Consider the following 19,736-nt stretch of genomic DNA (forward strand, 5'->3'; position numbering starts at 1 on the left):
CTCCCATAGATCATCAGGCAGCCTCTGTTTGGAAACGGATCCACTTTTAGTTATCCAATTTTTAACTTTTGCACACGTCTGAATGTCTTTGTTGCCCTGGGATGACCTTGGCCGAGCTCAAAAGAATGGAGTATTGGGGGGGGGGTTTAGGTGGGCGGAGGGAAAATCTCAAGAATGGAGGAAGCCACGCCTGACGAGGGGGGGGGGACGTGGCCAAGTGGGGAACTGTGGGGCTTTTTCCAGGCAGGGGACCCACAGATTCTCCTCCCCTGCTCCTCCCCATTGTTTGGGGGAGGGGAGAGACCCCCCCCCCCTTGCTTTCTGAAAAGGTTGGGCGTTGGGAGCTTGTCTTGGAGCCGGCTGAGCTCATGGCGGAGGGGCTGCCCTTCCTGGACAGGCAGAAGATGCACCCGGAGGGGAGGCAGGAGGCCCAGGCAGAATTCTGGTGTTTCTGGGGAGAATGAGAAGTAGTTGGAAGAGGTCGGGTGTCCCCCCAACACCCCCCTTTCCACTTCCTGGGGTGTTTTAAGGGGGGGGGATTTTATCAGGAACCTGCTGCGAGATTGTCAGGGGGAAAGGGGGTGAACTGGGCCCATGGTGTTTCCCCTGGTGTCTGTGTGTGTGTGTGTGTGCCAGGATCCCCAGCTGATCTTAGAGGAAGGTGGGGGGGGGGAGAGAGGCAGCCCCTGCAGCCCCTGAGAGTTTGGCCCTAGAGGTGAGCTGACGGGCAGCCAAAAGCCTCGACGTTAACCCCTTCTCCTCCTCCTCCCTTCTGTTTCTCTGCAGGGCTCCTGCTGCTTCCCCTCGTATGACTCCCCGTCTGGATTTATAGCCAGTGGAATATCATGGACTGAAGAAATTCACCGGTTTTTCTCGATTTTCCCTTTTTTTTTAAGGAAAGCTCTTTTTTTTTTTTAATGATAACATTTTGCTTTTTTTTTTTTCCTTTTTAAATCTCTTTTTTGAAAATAAAAATTGAGTCGCCTCATCTCGTGAGAAGATGGGGAGGAAAAAGATCCAGATCCAGAGGATTACGGATGAAAGGAACCGGCAGGTCAGTCGCACGGAGTGGCTTTATTTGTGTCCTCAGCTGACCCCCTTCGATTCCCAGAGGCCTCCTTGCTGGTAAAAGCAAAGAGGATCAGAGCCAGAGGGAGGCTTGGCACGCCCGGCTGTGCCTGCTGGGCTTCCGGGGGGGGTCTGAGATGCCCAGAGGATCATCTCTGGCGGTTTGGGGGGGGGGCTCTAGGACAGTGTTTCTCAACCTTGGTGACTTTAAGTCCTGTGGACTTCAACTCCCAGAATCCCCCAGCCAGCGCAGCTGCGCTGGCTGGGGGATTCTGGGAGTTGAAGTCCACAGGACTTAAAGTCACCAAGGTTGAGAAACACTGTCCTAAGGATGAAGCCTCATTTCCAGGGCCTCCTTTCCTGCTCATTCTAGGCCTGGCATCTGCTTCCCAACCCTTATCCTACATCCCCAGCTGCCCACTGGTTCTCGTTTGGATGGTCATACAGCCTAGTGGTTAAGACATCAGCCAGGACGGCTTCTGCTGATGCCAGGAAGCCTTTGAAGCCTTCGGAGCTGATCTGGGCTGTCCCTTTTCTTCTCGCATATTCCTCAACATAGGGCAGCCCCTTGGACAGTTTCAGAGGGGCAAAATGTTGTTGGCAGGGTTTCTGAGGATCCGTGGCTTTCCCTGGGGTGAGGTGGGGGATCAGGGTCTGAGAGGGACCCCCTGGTGGCAGATGGCCCGTTCGGGTCTCCCTCATGCCCTCTGCTCAGGGCGCCCTGCAAATCCTATTAGGAGACACGAAGTGCCTCCTTCAGCCGAGTGCGCCCAGCGGGTGAACGTGGGGAGAGGCCCGGGGGGGGGGGGCGGCACTGGGAGGGGCTTGGGATGGGAGGCCATCAAAGAGGTCGGGTGCTTATGCAATGGGGCACCCCCTTCGGTCTGTTTCCTGGAAGGTCCCCTGTGTGGCCAGGGGTGCTCATGGAGGGTCCCAAGCGCCTATGCGTGATGTGCCCGCATTTGCCTCTCCCCCCCCAGGCAGTGCTCTGAAATCTCTTTCAATCCTCTTGGGGACCCCTGAGGATTGAATCTGAACAGAATCTCGAAGCTTCCTTCCCCCATTGAGTCCCCCACCCCTGGCTTCCTGAACATCTGGAGGCCCATTTCAGTGGGCAGATGAATTCCCAGGAAAAGCTGCATTTGGGGGGTGGGGGGAAAAGGCCTGGACCATCCTGGCTCTCAGCATAGGCAGGTTGCTCCTTTGGGGACAGAAAAGGGTGCCCCCCCCTCCAGCACACGGCCTCTGTTCCCCTCCCAGAGCATACTGGTAATTGGTGGGAAGGGGCTCTGTGGCCCCCCTGGATGGAGCAAGGCCAGGCTGCAGCCCCCCCCTCCTCCAGGGGAGGGAAGTAATTGACACGGCTGCTTATCCCTTTTGGGCCCTTACAAATCTCCTCAATAAACTTAACCATCAGGTGCTCCAATGAATCAGCTGGCTGTGGTGTACCATATATATATATATATATATATATATATATTGTTTTTCTTTGTTTGACATATAAGGGGGCCGGCCTGACTTCTGGTGATGTCATGGAGACCCTTGGGAGGGTTTCTGGGGGTTTTTGGCACTGACTTTTTCTGAGTGTTTTCCAGTTTCCCAAAGGCCTCCGTTCCGACTCCTGGCTTGTAAACCTTGGGATGAGGTACCATCCCTTTATTCCTAGCGACATTTTTCCAAAGTTGACAGCAACCTTGTAATATAACAACAGTGGTTCCCAAACTTGGCAACTTTAAGACTTGTGGACTTCAACTCCCAGAATTCCCCAGCCAGCACAGCTGCGCTGGCTGGGGAATTCTGGGAGTTGAAGTCCACAAGTCTTAAAGTTGCCAAGTTTGGGAACCACTGTAATATAAGTATGAAGTATTGAAAAAAAAAAGTGTTATTTTGAGGAGAAATGCTGCAGTCACGAGAAGCGTATGTGGATTTGAATCAATCAGTCGAAAGCCCCAGGACTGACTGACGGACGGGACGTTTTTCGTCCTCTTTCTCAGCCCTCGGCAGAGATTTGGAGTAGGAGGGTGGGGAATATTTTGGATTTGAGCTGTTTTGTGCTCCAGGGCCAAATCCAGCCTTGCAGGGCCAGAGAGAAGCAGCTTCTTTTACTGAGGGGAGGGACATGGCTCTCGGGCCCTTTTGAGGAGGGAAACGGAGTTAGGGGGCTCAAGTTCCTGCCTTTCTTATGGCCGCTGCCTTCGTGGCTCCCGCCGGGGTGCTGAGGACGTGCTCTGGAGCACGGGGCTGCTGGGGAGCCGGACGAAGGAGGAGGCTGGCTGGATCCAACCGCTGCCTCGTCCAGGGTGAGCCCCAGCGTGCAGGAGGGTCAGCAGGGTGCCTGCTGACCCTCCGTGAGGGCTTTTCAATGGGGCCAGCGGCTTCCATGGGTCCTGGTCCACTGTGATGGGTGGGGGGTTGTGAGGCAAGTGGGGAGAGAAAACAGCCCAGTTACTCAAAGACTCGGTCTTCCTTTTTAGAGCCGAGAAATCCTTTGCTCTGTCGGGAAGGAGCCCTGGGGAGGAGAGAGAAGGCTTGGGGCTCCCTGGGGCTGCGCATGACGGCCTGTGCATAGAGGGAAGGGGGGGACCGCAGGGGCTGCTCAGTGAATCCCGGGGAAGCATTTGTGATGAAGGAGGAGCAGTGTGGATTTGTGGCTGGGGGTGCAGGAGGCCTTTTAACCCCGGGGTTGGGCGTGTGAGGGAGAGGCAGAAGCTTCCTTAGGGGCAGTGGTTAGAATACAGACTCTGCCCACTGCCAGGAGTTCGAACCTGACTGGCTCAAGGTTGATTCAGCCTTCCATCCTTCCAAGGTCGATAAAACGAGGAGCCAGGCTTTTAGGGGCAATTCGCTGATACGTATAGGCTGCTTAGAGAGGGACGGAAGTGGTACACATAATCCTCGACTTACGACCCTAATTGAGCCAAAACTTTATATTGCTAAATGAAAAAAATGTGTTAACTGAGTTTTGCCCCATTTTACAACCTTTCCTGCCCCTTTTGTTAAGTGAATCTCTGCAGCTGCTAAATGAGTAACCCAGTCGTTAAGTGAATCGGGCTTTCCCATTGACTTCGCTTGTCAGAAGGTCCCAAAAGGTGACCCACCTGGCCCTGGGACGCTGCGACCGTCATGAATGTGAGCCAGTTGTCAATCATCCGAATGAAGATCACGTGGCCATGGGGATGCTGAAATTGTCATAAGCGTGAAAAATGGTCGTGCCACTTTTCTCAGTGCCTTTACGACTTTGAATGGTCACTGAATGGACTGTTGTAAGTCAAGGATTACCTGTCTTTAAGTCTAAGTGCTATCGCCATCCTCCCTAGGCCAACGGGGAGGGATTAGATCAGCGTTTCTCAACCTTGGCGACTTTAAGTCCCGTGGACTTCAACTCCCAGAATCCCCCAGCCAGCAGAGCTGGCTGGGGGTTTCTGGGAGTTGAAGTCCACGGGACTTAAAGTCGCCAAGGTTGAGAAACACTGGATTAGATGGACCCAGCCTCCTTCATGACTGATGAGGGGGCTGACCCAGATGTGTCGCTGCTGGCTGGGCACTCAGCTGTGTGTGCGTGTGTGTTTGTGTGTGCGTGCAGCCAGGTTTCAGGGGCACCGTAGTCCTAGAGCCGGGCAGGAGAGAGGATTTGAGGACCCATCAAAGAGGCCGGACTGCTCTGTGGAGAAATGGGTGTGAGGGGACCCCCCCCCCCCACTGCCTCCTCCCCTACCTGAGCTGCGGGGTCTCTCCGTGGCTGGCTTGGCAGTGCAGGGATGGGTCAAGTGTCTCCGGGGGCTTCAATCTGCCTTCCTGGAGGTGGGTCTGAATAATAATGGCCACTGGGGGCTTCATGAAACATGGGGGAGGGGGGGGGAAATATCACACACCAAATCTACTTTTTCTCTCCCGGCAGAGGCAACCTCTGGAAGGAGAGGAGGCTGCTGTCAATCCCTTGTCCTGGCCAGATGTTTCCCCTTGCCTTCCTCTTCCTCCCTGGCTGCCCCCTTGCTGGCAATAGCAATAGCAGTTAGACTTATATACCGCTTCATGGGGCTTTCAGCCCTCTCTAAGCCGTTTACAGAGTCAGCATATATCGCCCCCAACAACAATCCGGGTCCTCATTTCACCCACCTCGGAAGGATGGAAGGCTGAGTCAACCTTGAGCCAGTGAGATTTGAACAGCCGAACTGCAGAACTGCAGTCAGCTGAAGTAGCCTGCAATACTGCACTCTAACCACTGCGCCACCTTGGCTCACCTTGGCAGGAGGAGGAAGGCCCTGCTTGATGTTTAATGGACCCCGTAGAAGGAGCCTGTCCTCAAGGTCCCCCCCTTGATCCCCTGGGCTGCTCGGAGTCGGTGGGTGGATCACAAGGGGGGTGGGGGACTCTTGCTGCTTTCTGGCCCCAGGGAGCCCGTCGGAAGAGGCGTCCAGACGGGGAGCAGAGCTGACTCGATGGCGGCCAGAGCAGCAGAAGAGAGATTCCTGGACCTTGTGGTCTCTTTGGGCTGCTGGCTGTGACTCAGGTGACCTGGTGACTCTCGGGTGGGGAGGGGCTGGGAAGCCCCCGTAAGGTTGCTGCAGATAAAGCCCCTGGGATCTGCTCTGAGCTGGATTATCTGGACCCTTCCTGGTGATCTGTGGCAGGCAGGGGATTTCTGAATGGAGGTCGCCAGAGCTACCCACCAGGGGATCCTGGAGAGGTTCGGGGGGGCCGAGGTGGGGAGTGGGGGGCCAGGTGCCTTTTGGGGGAGGGAGGGAGAGGCCCAGAGCTTCACTCTCCCTCCCTCCCTGCTTAGCATCCCCATGAAGCTGCTGGATGACGCCTGAGGGTCCTTCCCAAAGAAAGCAGGTGGTGGGAGGGGGCCCTTCCCTCTGCTCACATGGGCCTCACTTCCTCCGGGGAACTTTCGGGAGGGAAATTCAAGCTTGCCCCTCCCAGCCCCCACCCCCCCGGAGGCCACAGGCCTGCCTCTCTCCCCCCCCCCCATTGCTCAGGTCCCTTTCTGGGCTCTGGGGGCATCTCTGCTCTTTGCCCTGTGGAGCAGCCCCCCCCCCCCGGAGGCTGGGAGGGCTCTGGCCCTCTTAGCTGCTTGGGGGGCTGGGAACCACCCCCACCCTGGAGGGGGCTGGGAACTGAGGCAACTTTGTGGGAGGGTCTGTTACTCCCAGCCCCTCGGCTTCTTCTGCAGGATGCTCAGGTTGGATCACGGTGGGCGAAGTGGGTTATTTCATGGTTTTTCGCTGGCTGCTTCTACTGATATTCTGCACCCAGAATAATCTCTTTGCAGTTTCAGTTATGAAGCGACTGGACCTTTGCAGGGTTCCTGGCAGCTGTGAGGAGCAGAGAAAGTTCTTGGGAGGCTGGGAGGGTCTTAGGAGCCCCGAGTGAATGGAGGCTCCCTGTGAAGGAGGGCCCTGCAGCTGCAGCCCCCTTCCCTCCCTTCTCCTCGGGACAGGGCTGGGGGGGGAGGGAAGGGGGGCCGGAGCCCCCAGCTGTGAGGGTTGGGTTCCAGTGGTCCAGCTGCTCACCTGCCCCCCCCCCAGAGCCAGGGGCGGCGTCTGTCCTGCAGGTGGCTGCCCTGGTTGACCTCCCTGCTCACCGCAGATGCTCCCACTGGCCTCCTCCGGACCAGCCCGGGTGATTCTGGCGCAGCTTGGAGGGAGGTGCCTGGGTGGCGGGATGTCCTGGAGGCGGCTGCACGGAGAGCCTGGCTTCAGTGGGCGTCCTGGCAAGATTAGCGTCTAATCCTCCCTTGAGCCAGAGGCGGCTGAGCTGCCGCAGCTCCTCACCGCCGGCATTGCCCCAGAAAGGAGGCCGCAGCGGAATGAGCGCTGGGGGTGGGTGGGACAGGAGTCTCTGCCTCACTGGGGCAGAGCCCCACTGCGCTGGGACCTGCCACCCGACGGCACTCGCAGGAGTCGCAGAGCGGGTGCCAGCCCTGGCACCTCCGAAAGGCAGCGGGGCCTTGTGCCAGGCCGGGACCCGTGGCCGTGCCTCCCGGCAAAGAGCTTACGTCCCAGAGGGAGAGGATTTGGCGGCCTCTTAGACTTAAAAGGTTAATAATGCCTCTCCCGGCTGAAAGGGCAGGCGGAGGGAGAGAGTCCACCCCCGGCTCAGTTCCTGGCAGGGCCCGGGGGTCTCATTCTGCAAAGACCCCACTGGCCGCCCTCAAGCCGAATTCAAAGCCAGCCCAGCTGACCCTCGGAAGCGAAGAGGAAGCTCCCTAGGAGCTGGGTTCAAATTCCCTCCCGGCCGAGCCGCAGGATTGGCTGGCTACTCCTGAAATCTGTGACTGAATGAACCAGGCTGCATGAATGTTGCCCCACCGGGAGGGCCTGCTCCCTTCGGGGCCCACGCCCCAGGGATGGCAGGGGGAGGGTGGGAGGGTGGGTGCCTCCCCAGCTCGCCCATTCCGTCATTGTGCCGTGGAGTTTGGCAAAGAAGAGTGGCTGCAAACACGCACATGGGGACACCAGAAGCTTCTTGTGGGCTTCCATAGTTTTTGCCTTCTCTGTCCTCCCTTTGATGGGTTGATTGTGGACTCGCACCCCCTCGTGCCTTGGAGTCGCATTCCGCTGCCGGTTGTGGGATTGTCTCCCAAACAATTGTGCAAAGCAGAAATAAAATTCAAAGTAATGCATTCTGAAGCTTTGAATGCTCTAAAGCAAAATAATCTTCAAATGCAACTTTTTCTGCTCTTCGGTATACATTCACGCTGCCTGCAGGAGGCCGTTCCTACCTGTCTGGGTGGTTTTGTAATTCCTGCCCTGGACGGATCTGGTGGGTCCCTTCTTCCGGCCCACGGGCCGCCTCTGAGCCCCCTGAGGGTGCTGCCTGCCCACCCACCTCCCCACCTGCCATTTAGCATGGAGGGATGGGTGGGTGGATGTGCTTCCCCCAGGGGGCAGTTTGGGGTTGTTCATAGAATCTTAGGGCCGGAAGGGGCTCAGAGGTCATCTAGTGCAGTGTTTTCAACCACTGTGCCGCGGCACACTAGTGTGCCGTGACATAGTGTAAGGTGTGCCGTGAGGAAAAACACTTTATATATAGTCAATATAGGCACAGAGTTAATTTTTTTTAACATTTTCTAATAGTGGTGTGCCTTGTGATTTTTTCATGAAAAAAGTGTGCCTTTGCACAAAAAAGGTTGAAAAACACTGATCTAGTGCAACCCCCTACTAGCCCAAGGCAGGAGTCCTTATACCATCCCAGACAAATGGATGTCCAAGCTTTCCTTGGAAGCTTCCAGCAATGGAGCACCCAGGGGTTAAGGGCACTTACGCTCATTCAGTTGTGCTCCCCCAATTCTTTTGGGGTGAAGGCAAGAGTGGGGAGCAGGCTTTTCCTCTGGAGATACCAGGAGATTCAACCAGGTGGAATTGCTGCCTGTGTGACTCTGACGAGGGAAGGAGGGGGCAGAATTCACCGTCTCTTCTGTGGTCCCCACCCGTGGACAGGCCTAGGCCTGGGGATGCTTCACGTGCTCTTCTGTGATATCTGGAGATGTCTCCAGTGGGTGATGAAGATTTCTCTTGGGCTGCAGTCCCCTCCAGGAATCACAATGGCTGCCGTGTGTGTGTGTGTATGTGTGTGTGTGTGTGTGTTTAAAGGGCTTATTCTGTGCCACCTAACTCCCCCTTTCCACCGTCTTCAACCAGAATCAATCAGAATAGAGGTGGAAGGGACCTTGGAGGTCTTCTAGTCCAACTCCTGCTCAAGCAGGAGACCCTACACCATTTGAGACAAGTGGCTGCCCAGTCTCTTCTTTAAAACTTCTAGAGATGGAGCAGCTGCTCCACTGATTAATTGTTCTAACTGTCAGGAAGTTTCTCCTTAATTCCCGCTTGCTTCTCTCCTTCAATGCTTTCCATCCCTTGTTTTCTGTCTTGCTTTTTGGTACTTTGAAAAATAAGTTGACCTCCTCTTCCTTGTGCCAGCCCCTCAAATACTGGAATCCTGCTAGAAATCATGACATTCCTAGTCCTCCTTTTCTCTGGACTGGCCATATCTACTTCCTGCAACCATTCTTCCCGTGTTTTGGTCAACAGGCCTCTAACCATCCCAGTTGCTCTTCTCTGCCCTTTTCCCAAAGTCTCAATATATACAAAATGTGGCGACCAAACCTGGATGCAGTATTCCAGCTGTGGCTTTACTAGGGTGCAGCGGTAAACAATAAATAAATAAACAAACAAACAAATAAATATAGCAGTAGTAATACTTCATGTGATCTTGATTCTATGCCTCTCTTTATACAACCAAGGATCGTATTCACTTATTTGGCTGCTGCCGCCCACGGCTGGCTCATATTTAAGTGATTGTCCACTAACTCTCCAAAGTCCTCCTCACGGTTACAAAGACCCTTTTCCCCCCACCCACCCACAGTTTCTGCTGTGAATTTTTGACCAGCCAGGCTGCTGGTAGTTTGCTGATGCTACAGAGATGCAAACTTCCTGGGCCCCAGCAGCATTCAGGGTCTTATGCGCACCTGAGAACGGGCAACATGTCCGATGGCTTTCTTCTGCCATGCTCCGAAGGGGTTCCTTATGGCCAATGTTTGGAAGGGTTTGGGGGCCTCCCAATGGCCCAATGGGGTCTCGGTTTGAGTGGCTGTCCCTAGGGGGAAGATGGGCTTCTGGCTGGTGCAGCTGACTAGAGATGCTGCCTTCCTTCCGGCTGGCATGGCGAGGGCTGGAGTGGGTGCCAGGTGGGCAGGCTTTTCACAGCAGAAAAAAAAATGTAATTTGCTCAAATCTGGTGAAGGTGTAGAAGAGACGGACTGGAGGGAGGGAGGAACGGGTGGGAGCTGGGTTTTCGGCCATGCCTGCACATGAAGTGCTTTGGGTACTGCAAACTCTGCACACAGGCTGAGTCCCATAGGGCAGTGTTTCTCAACCTTGGCCACTTGAAGATGTCTGGACTTCAACTCCCAGAATTCCCCAGCCAGCGTTCGCTGGCTGGGGAATTCTGGGAGTTGAAGTCCAGACATCTTCAAGTGGCCAAGGTTGAGAAACACTGCCATAGGGAGGCAGTGTGGTTTCTGTGCCTTCTGTCGGGAGGTTTTATCTCCTGGGCTCAGTCTTGCCACTCTGGGCCGCCCAGGGCCCCCCCGGCCTCCCTCCCCCTTCGCCCCCCCCCCCCCGGCCTTTCTACGCAGGTGCTGGTGGGGGGCGACGGGGGAGGGAGCCGGATGAAGAAAACCTCCTCGCTACAAACATCTGGGCCTCCAGATGATGTTTGTGGTTGGGCTTCTTCCCTCGCGGCATCTGCGCACACATTTGTTTATTATTTATTTGTTGACGGTGGTTTGTTAGCGGTTCAGTTGCAAATGGCTCCGAGTGGCTTTAACAATGAAAAGGCCAGCAGGGGTCTCCCCCCGGGGGTGGGGGGCGGAGCAGCCAGTGCTGGCGAAGGCTCCCTTCCGCAGCTCCTGTGCTTCCATAAGGGGAGGAGGGGGGTCCCGGACATTTGGGGCCAGCTCTTCCGCGGAGGAGGCCACCACGGAGAAAGGCCTGCAGAAGCCCTTCGCTTGGGGTCTCAAAGGGTCTCCCATCCTGATCTTCAAGGAAGCTCTGAAGGAGCTGATGGGGGGCGGAGGGTCCCATGGGGAAGCCATAACTCCTGGGTCGCTGCAAATTCATGCCGGATGAAGCCCCCAGATGTCACTGAGGCCGGCCCTGTCCAAAGCCAGCTTCAGGCAGGGACTCACTGCAGCCTCCTCCTTCTCTTCCTCTTCCTCCCCCTCCTCCTCCCGTCCTTCGGCCTTAAAGCCTTCTGGGGGCAGAGAAGGGGTGGAAGAGAGGAATTATCCTCCTTTCAAAAGAAAGAGCCGGCCCTGCGGCAGTTTCAAGGCTCCTCCTCCTCCAACCCAAGAGCCGCTGGGGGGCATCACCGCCGCCTCCTCCCTCTCTCCAGGCACGGCCTTGGGCCCTAATGCTGGTCGTCGGAAACCCCCTGATCCGTGGCAGGAACAGATCTCGTCCCAGTGGGCAGCCAAGGGGAGCTGGCAGCAGGCACGGCTGCCTCCCTCGGAAGACCAGGCCAGGGAGCTGCCCTTGGGGGTGACCCTGCGGGAGAGACCGGGCGGAGGCCCCCCCAAGTCAGAGCCTCTGAGCAGCTGAGAGAGACCACGGAGGGGGGGGGAGGGTCCCTGTCTCACCTTGAAGGGAAGGCAAACTCCTCCCATCGGCTGCAGCCCCTCCTCCACCCCGGGGGGGGCTGTCACTCTCAAATTCCCAAATGTAACTTTAATGTGACATTTTTAAATCCCTGGAGGAGGAGAAGAAGAGACTCTCCTTCTGCCTTGGTCCCTTTGCTCAGCCCAGGCCTTGCCTGGAAGAGGGTCCTGCCTGCAGAGCCCCTCCTCCATTCCCCAGAGGGGCTCATGTGGAGAGCAGCCCCCTCTGGGCTTTCTGAGTAGGGGGTCTCCTGGTCCTGTGCCCACCCCTCTGCCTCTCCCTCTGCAGCCGGGTCCCTGAGGGCCAGCCAGGCCTGGGAGGGAAGGATTGGTGGCTGGCTTTTCTCTTTTGCCAGTCCCAGCACCTGGAGGAGCCCCAGCTGGGCTGGTGGTGGGGCTGAGCAAGGGCCTCTTCTCCCCTTCCAGAGGCCGAAGCCAGAGGGGTGTGCCGTGGGCAGCCGAGGGAAGGGCCGTGTGGGGCATCCGGGAGAGGCATCTCCTGGCAGATGAGAGGGGGAGGACATCTGGAAGGGAAGGTCTCGGGAGCTGGAAGGCTTCAACCAGAGGAGAAGGCAATTAGGCACCTGGCATTTCCTGGGGGGTGGGGGGGCACCTCCTTTTCCACAAAGTCCTCATTGCGGTGTGCAGCTTCCGGGCACACGAAGAGCCTGCCTGGAACCCAAAGCAGGGCAAGGCTTCCTGGCTGGGGGGCATCCGAGGGTCAGCAGAGACTGCTCCTATTGTCACCACCGCTGGGAGGGTTCCAGCTGGGGGGGTGGGCATCGGGTTGCTTGGTCTTGCCCAGGGTCTGGCCCTTCTGGCCTCCTCCATCCCCCGATTCCCTGCCCAGCATCTGCCCTTCCATCCACCCCTGGCTGCCCTCGCCGGCCCTGTGGGCATGGGAGGGCTCAGCAGCCTTGTCCTGGGGTGCCAGGCCAGCGAAGGGAAGGGGCTGCCTGCTGCTGAACTCCCAGCACTCCTGCCCACCGCTGCTGCCCCCCCCCACAGGGCCACGTGGCTGCCCGGCAGAGGAAGGGCCGAAGCTGATCCCGCCTCGGGTGGGTGGGTGGGGGGCCATGGTGGTGTGTCATTCAGCCCTCGGGTGGATGAAAGACGATTAGGACTCAATCCTATTAACCACTTTTCAGCCTCTGCTGGCGGTAGAGACACGGAAGGGGGATCGAGCCCCTCTCCCTCCCGCCACTCTGCTCCAAGGCTGCCCGGCCCCTCCCTCCCTCGCGCCTCCTGGGGTGATTTAGGAGGCCTCCATGGAGCCTCCTCAGCCAGGACCAGGAAGGCTGCTGGCCTAGGAAGATGGCAGTGAGCGGAGAGCCATGCCGGGAGGAAGGCCCTGGCGCATCAGGGTTGGGTCGCTGGCCGGAGAGATCAAATCTGATGCGATCCTGGGGCTGACCCCAAAGCCCCCCACTTATGCCAAGGAGAAGGTGCTTTTGCTGGGAAGGAGCCCCGGAAGGGAAGCCTCTCCAGAAGCCTCAGAAGTAATTGCCAGGGATGTGGGGGAGAAGCCCAGGATTAGTTGAGACAGGGGGAACCTTTGGGTGGGGGTGGGACTTTTGTATTTATTCTCTTTGTACAAGTTCAGTCACTGTATGCATTTTATGCAACTTGGGTCTCTGGATGGCTGTTTCTAAGCCCAGAGGCCACCATCATCATCTGCCTTGTTTCCTCATAATTAAATACCTTTTTTCCTGCCAGATCCTTTAAAGTGATTATATTTGAACACGTTTTCATTTTTATCTCCTTTGCCACTAAATGTGGGGAATGTCACTTCAAGCTAAAAGAAAGATGAGATCCCTTCCTTTAAAGAAAAATATGAAATTCATCCACCTCTTATGAGAGAATCCTCTTCCCCAAAGGAAGGGTTGGGGGATGGACTCATAGAGCTTATTTTGTGTCCCCCCCATTTTGCCCCAAAATCAGCCCAGGTTGTGGAATCATTGTCCCATATTAGGGTTACTACTATTAGCACCCCAGATTTGCATCCCCTGGAAGAGAAGCCACCACTGAATCTAAAGGGGAGGCCCAGCTAATGTGGGTCAGCCCAGACATCCCCCTGGGAGAGCAGACTTGAGACCCGGGGCTGGGATGGAGCGGACGGGGGAGGTGGGGATGAGCCAGCAGCTCTGCCCCCCCCCCAAAGGAGTCTTGGGATTCTTTGCTCCTCAAGCCTTTTCTGGACACTTTGAGCCGTTTCCTTCCAGAGAGGAAGGGGGGCGTTTTGTACCCCACTTCAAAGCCTTCAAACGTCCTTTGGCCAGAGGAGGTGGAACCAGGCAGTTTGTCCGACAAAACCTCTTAAGAAAGAAAAGCAGATGAAGAGGAAGAGTTTGGGAAACTCAGCCGAGGTTTCCCTCCGGTCTCCTGCTCCCCACTTGCTCTTTCGTTCGCAGAAAAGAGCTATTTTCTTTCTTTCTTTATTATCAAACAGTTTCCCTCTTTTCTTTCCTTAACACGGATTTTGTGCCCACAAAGATTTGCCACCTGAAGCAAAGGCCTTAAGTCAGGGCTCCCCTAATGGCTAGCCCAGAGCTGTGCCACCCAGGGCCTTTGGGGGGGGGAGCATGAAGTTTGTGGGGGGGGCATCGTCCAGTGGGGGGGGGGAAGAGGCTGAGAGAGCCATGGAGCCTCTGCCCTCGTCAAGAGTTCCAGCTTTTCCTGCTTGCTCCATTTCTGGGGAGAGGCTCTCTCGGCAGGGCTGCGCCTGCTTGGTCTAATTTTGGCCTAGGAGGCAGCCGGGATCCTTTGGTGCTTCGCCGACAGACCTCAGCCTGGTCCAAGGAGGGAGCCTGTGTGGCTGATGCCCTCAGGTCCCGCAGTGGAGGGAGTGCGGGTGCTGCGTAACCCTTGGGAACCGGCCTCCGAGGCAGCCCCCATCTTGGGAAGCGAGGAGGAAGGAAGGGGGGCCGGAGCTCCCCTCCCGGGGGTGGGAGGTGGGGACAAGGGCAGGGTCCGATGTGGGCTCCCCCCCTCCCCGTGCTGAGGCTCCCCCCTCCCTGTGCTGCTGCAGGTGACCTTCACCAAGCGGAAGTTTGGGCTGATGAAGAAGGCCTACGAGCTGAGCGTCCTGTGCGACTGCGAGATCGCCCTCATCATCTTCAACCACTCCAACAAGCTCTTCCAGTACGCCAGCACAGACATGGACAAGGTCCTGCTCAAGTACACCGAGTACAACGAGCCCCACGAGAGCCGGACCAACGCGGACATCATCGAGGTGGGTGCCCTGTCCTGGCCCCGGAAGGGGGTCCCGCTCCTGGCTCACCCTCCGTGCCAGAGCCCGGCTCAGTGAAGAATCTGGGCAAAATCCTTTTAGCCTTGCTCCGTGGGCATTAGGCTGAGCAAAGGGGTGCCCCGTATCCAGAAAGGAGCAAATCCTCCAAGTGGCTCCGTGCAGCCTGGCCGCCCCAAAGGGGGCAACCTTACGCAGCTGCTCCAACGTGGTGCGAGTCTTCCCGGGGAAGGGAGGGAGCTTCTTCAAGGGCCACGGACAGCCACGCAGAGGGTGAACCCTGCATGCTCAGGAGGACTGGCCGGAGGTCAGTGAGAGAGTCCCGGGACGGAGTGTGGCCGGCTGGACTCTGGGGCTTCCTGAGGACCAGCCGGGCCTCTGACCCCCTCTGTGCCCGGATGGCTTCCCAAAGAGGGACCGAGGGAGACGCCGCTGCCGCCGCCATTCCTTTGCCTTCCCTTCAAGGTGAGACAGGGACCCCTCCCCCTCCGTGGTCTCTCTCAGCTGCCGAGGCTCTGGCGTGGGGGGGCTCCGTCCGGCCTCTCCCGCAGGGTCACCCCCGAGGGCAGCTCCCTGGCCTGGTCTTCCGAGGGAGGCAGCCGTGCCTGCTGGCAGCTTCCCTTGGCTGCTTGTCACCTTTCAATGAAAATGTGCCCGTGGGTGGCTCTCTCTGCGCTTGGCAGGATCCAGACAAATGAATGGTTTGGCTGGGTAATTATTGACATTACAAGTGAGCAGAAATTAAGGCACACAAAACCTTTAGTCATTCAATTTATCTGCTCAAGATGGAATAGGGAGGGGGAGGGGGAGGGATCTTTCCGCAGGGAGGGGGGGGGATTTTGTGCCAGGTGCACTCTTAGGCACGCACTCTCTCTCTCACATGTATGTGCATGCGTGCGCGCGCACCCACACACGCACTGCAAGTGGAATAAAAGAGAAAGAGAGCCTCGCATTTGAGAGTCCCATTCCGTTTGGGGAATGACACCTGAGCTGTTTGGGGACATCCAGACTTTGCTGACTGCATTTCAAAGACCCCTGTGAGGCTAGTGGGGGGGTGGGGTCTCCTGGCAGCCAGGGAGCATGAGACTTTTTTTGGGGGGGGAGCTGGTCTTTGCTGGGGTCTAGACACGTGAGGTCACCCGTGGGATGGGCCTCAGCTTTTCCCCTCGTGCCCGGCTCCCTTGGTGGTGCCCCGATTGGCCCTTCGCTGTAACCCTTTGGGGAAGGGACCCTGTGCCCATTCCAGGGCTGGCTGCAGGGGCTGAGCAAAGGGCCTCCTGGCATGAGCTTTGCCCAGCCCATCCAGGAGAAGCCTCGGCTGCACCCAGCCGCCCCCTGACCCACCAGCCCCCGGCAACCCAAAGGCTGTGCCCCCCCCCCCCCCCGGTTTCCTATGAAGCCTCCTGTTGGGTGAAGCTGCGTTTCCAGGTGGTTGGCTGCCACTGAGGAAACATGGAAAGTGTCATGGAAGTCAGATAAGCTCCTCTCGCTGAAAAGCCCCCGCCTTGCCTGCCCCCCGGGCTTTTCTCCAGGTCAAATGCCACCCTGGGCTTCTTTGGCAGTTGGCGCAAAGCTGCCAGGGAAGTCACTTGGGGCAGAGGAGAAGCAAAATGGGTTAATCCAGGTAAGGCGGACGCCCCGTGGCCAGGAAATCAACTAATCTGAATGAAGGATTAGGGCTGCCCTAGATACGGCCGCCTTCCCCGGGGTCCTGGCTGCTTCGTCTCTGTGTGTGTGTGTGTGTGTGTGTGTGTGTGTGCCCCCTTACTTATTGACTTCCTCCTCCCCGCCTTCCAGAAGGGCAGAGAGTCTTTGGTGAGAGCTTCACCCCTTTCCGAATCCAAATGGAAATGCTACCCTACCCTTGGGACCATTTTTCTTCCACATTTCTTGAACAACCTTGAGTATTTTGAATATTTTGAACAACCTTGAACATTTTCTTGCTTAACAAGAGAGTTACGTTGGGGACTTGAGAGCTGGTCATTTTGGCTGGCACAACAGTTCCCAAATTGGTGGGTACTGTGGACCCAGAGCTGAGGGGCGAACTGTGGGCTTCCTCCTGCCTGAAATCCGTGCACTCTGCTGGCCGTGTGGGACCGGTGGCCCCCCAGCCCTTCTCCCTCGTGCTGCCCTTGAGCCAGATTCCCCCCCCCCTCGGGAGCTCTTCCTTTCCTTTTCCTGGCCTGCCTGCTTTCATTTCCTCCCTGTTAAGTTCCACTCTGTGTCTTCCCACCCCCACCTCTAGCCCCCCCGTCTCTTTAACTCCCCCCCCCTGCTCTCCCGAGTCTTAACCCACCCCCCCCCACATCATCTGGCAGGGCTCTGCGGTCCCCCTGAGCCACTTCCCCGGGTCTCAGGCGTGGCTCTCACCTGCCCTCGGCTCCTGGCACAGAGGGCCCTGCTTATGAAGGGCTGCAGGGAGATGCTGCTCGGCCCAGTTTTCTTTTGGGGGGGGGCTGGAATCCAATGGCAACAAGAGGCAGAGGGAGGATGGAGGAGGAATTGTGGGGAGTGTTTGCTGCACCCCCCAATCTTCCTTGGCACAAACATTCTGGCTGAGATGGGTGGCCCAGTGTGTGTGTGTTGGGGGGGCTCAGGGAAGGCAAACCCCTTGGGGTTGGTGGCCATTCTGTAAGGCTGGGGAGGCTTTCCTGCGTTCCCCCCCCCCCTTTGCTTGCCTCCCCTCCTTCCTGAGCTCTTGGGCTGGCTCTTGCTCCCCCCCCCATCCGAATTCAAGCCTTTTGGGTCTTCCCTGAATTTGGGGAGGGGATGCTTCTTTGGTGCTTACAACCCCCCCCCCCATGAAACTGGAGTTTCCCCCCATGGGCCTTTGTTCACGTGCCCCCCCCTTTTTGTGAAGGGCAGGATTGCAGGGCCGTCCTTGGGAGGAGTTGGAGCTGAGGTCAGCAGGGGCTGCCCAGTTGTGCCCCACGTGGGCCACATCTGGACCACTTTGAGAGGAGCCGCGTCCCACCACGGCTGCGGTGGCAGAGCCCAGATGGGAGGCCGGGAAGCCAGATGTTTCAATGGGGCTGCCAGGCTGGTCCTGAGCCGGAGCCTTATTTTTATTTCGTCTGTTCATTTCTTTGTAGAACTTAAATGCCCCGGAGAGTCTTCCACTCCAGCCCCTTTGTGGGAAGGGGCCCTCCCTGGTCCTTCTGGGCTCCAGAGCCCCTCCCTCTTCTAAGGGCAGAAGCTGGGCTTTGGGGCAGCCCCCCCACCCAAGAGAGCCCCCCCCCCCGGCTGCTCCAGAGCTGGAAGGGCAGGTGGGGGAGGGGCTGAACTGAACTGAACTGAACTGAGCGCTGCCCTTCCCGGAGGGAGGGAGGGAGGGAGGGAGGGAAGAGGGCAGCTGCTCCAAGCCTCGCCCGACTGTTCTTGAATCATAGCTGCCTCCTCTGGTGCTCTGGGGTCCTTTCTTGCCCAAAATCAGCTTCCTCCTCTTCCTTTCCAAAGGGATAATTCCATGAATTCCTAATGGCCACTCACAGTCCCTAGGCGAACATTGCGGGGGGGGGGGAAGCCCCAAGTGTTCCTGACCCCCACTTGCTCTGGGAATCCATGTCTCTTAGCCTTGATTCTGTGCCTGGGTCCTTTCTCTCTCTCTCTCTCTCTCCCTCCTTCTCTCTCTCACACGCACACACAAGGACACACAGGGACCCCTTTCAATTTCTCATTAGCCCAACAAGAGATCAAGGCTTCTCCACATGCTTCCTGCAACCTGACTTTCCAAATGCTTTGGCAAGTGGGGGCTCCGTGATGGGGTCTAATTGCTTCTGGTATTTTGAAAACACAATGATTAAGTCAGGCGGCGGAAGGCAGCCTTCAAATCAGCTGCCATGCCTGGAATAAATACTTGGTAAACACGCCGGCGGCGTTTGATGTCCTTGTGCCACACGCATGGGAAGTGTGCAGCCGCTCCTCTCCTGCCTCGAGGGAGGGGGACGCGGAAGAGCCGCCAAGCAAGTTCTCAGGATTCCTCCAGATCCACGGGATCTCGGTCCGGTCCGTTTCCCGGAACCAAGTTCTGTTCCAATTCCACCCGCCGTTGTCTCCGGGAAGCAGAGCCGCCTCCTCCTCCTCCCGGCCCTGGGCACGGCGGGAGCGGCCGGGGAGGCCCAGAGGAGGGGGCTGTTGGGTGGCCAAGGGACGGGGAGGCTGTGGTGGGTCCCTCCCGCTTGATCCGGCGGCCCCTGGACTCCCGTCCCCTCCCGGGTGCCGACTGCTCTGCCGAGGCCCCCCCTGAACGTCTCCCGGTTGTGCTTGCAGACCTTGAGAAAGAAAGGCTTTAATGGTTGCGAGAGTCCGGAACCCGACGGGGAAGACTCCATCGACCAGAGCCCCCTGACGGAGGACAAGTACCGCAAAGCCAGCGAGGACCTGGACAACTTCTTCAAGCGCTACGGTGTAAGTAGCCGCCCCCGTCTGGCCAGAAAGCCCTCACCATCTCCCTCTCTCTCTCCTCTCTCTCGTTCTCTCTGTTGGGTTCGTCCCCCCCTCCCTCCCCCCCAACCCCCCTCCCTCCCGCCCCCGCTGGACAGGCGCTGAACAAGAAGCATAGAGAGGGTTTGAGCCCCGACGGGGAGGACGTCTTCGCCCTGACGCCCCAGACTGAAGAAAAGTATAAAAAGATTGATGAGGAGTTTGATAAAATGATGCAGACTTACAGGCTCACAGTGAGTAACGGGGGGGCAACCCACTCGCTCCCCCCCCGCATGGCCAGTGCGGCTGCTGAACCGTGTGCCCTGCACATTGTGCAGCCCTGCACGTCCTCCAGGCATTAACACGCGTGTGGACGCCGCCCCCTGACCTCTGCTTGCCTGGCCTACGCCCGGGGGTGGCAAAGGGGGCCGGGCAGATCAGGAAGGAAGAGACTCTGCCAGGGAAATGCAGGCCCAGAGGAGACCCTCCTGCCCCCCCCCCCAAGAGAGAAAGAGGGGAGGGTCTGCGGCCAACGGCCTGCCCCTGCCCCTCCCCCTCCCTCTGGGCATCAGACTGGCTTTATTCACTTAGCGTTTATTTATTAAACGGAAGGATATAATCTTTTACAAAATGTAAAAGAAAAAACCCATCCCAGAAGAGCAGCCCCCTCCAGCCTCTCCCCCCTCACCCCATTTCAACTCTCTTCAGTTTGAGGGTCTCGGGGCAAAACCCACAGCAGGAGATCAGCTGTAAAACAGGCCGACTTTGCCTGTGGTGGGACCCAAAGGGGGCTGGGGCCTGTTTTGCACCCACCCCCGCACCCCAGCTGAAGGGAAG

General features: G+C 57.7%; 1 protein-coding gene across 7 annotated transcripts in view; it reads left to right on the plus strand.

Moving 5' to 3' along the window:
- Positions 1-19,736, plus strand: part of MEF2D (myocyte enhancer factor 2D) — an 82,456-nt gene that overhangs the window by 48,300 nt on the left and 14,420 nt on the right. For 4 of the 7 annotated variants that reach the window (XM_087703004.1, XM_087703008.1, XM_087703002.1 and 1 more), the window contains exons 2-4: positions 787-1,054; positions 14,259-14,462; positions 18,747-18,884. In XM_087703004.1, coding sequence (XP_087559130.1) covers positions 1,001-1,054; positions 14,259-14,462; positions 18,747-18,884 — 396 coding nt within the window. In that variant the 5' untranslated portion in view covers positions 787-1,000. Of the gene's footprint in view, positions 1-786; positions 1,055-14,258; positions 14,463-18,746; positions 18,885-19,018; positions 19,154-19,736 lie in introns of all 7 variants that reach the window. The other 3 variants (XM_087703005.1, XM_087703003.1, XM_087703009.1) reach the window with 1 other exon arrangement.

Source organism: Thamnophis sirtalis, unplaced genomic scaffold, assembly GCF_051295495.1.
Source record: "Thamnophis sirtalis isolate CommonGarterSnake01/CBP01778 unplaced genomic scaffold, rThaSir2_p1.2 scaffold_18, whole genome shotgun sequence".
In the NCBI taxonomy this organism is placed as follows: domain Eukaryota; kingdom Metazoa; phylum Chordata; class Lepidosauria; order Squamata; family Natricidae; genus Thamnophis; species Thamnophis sirtalis.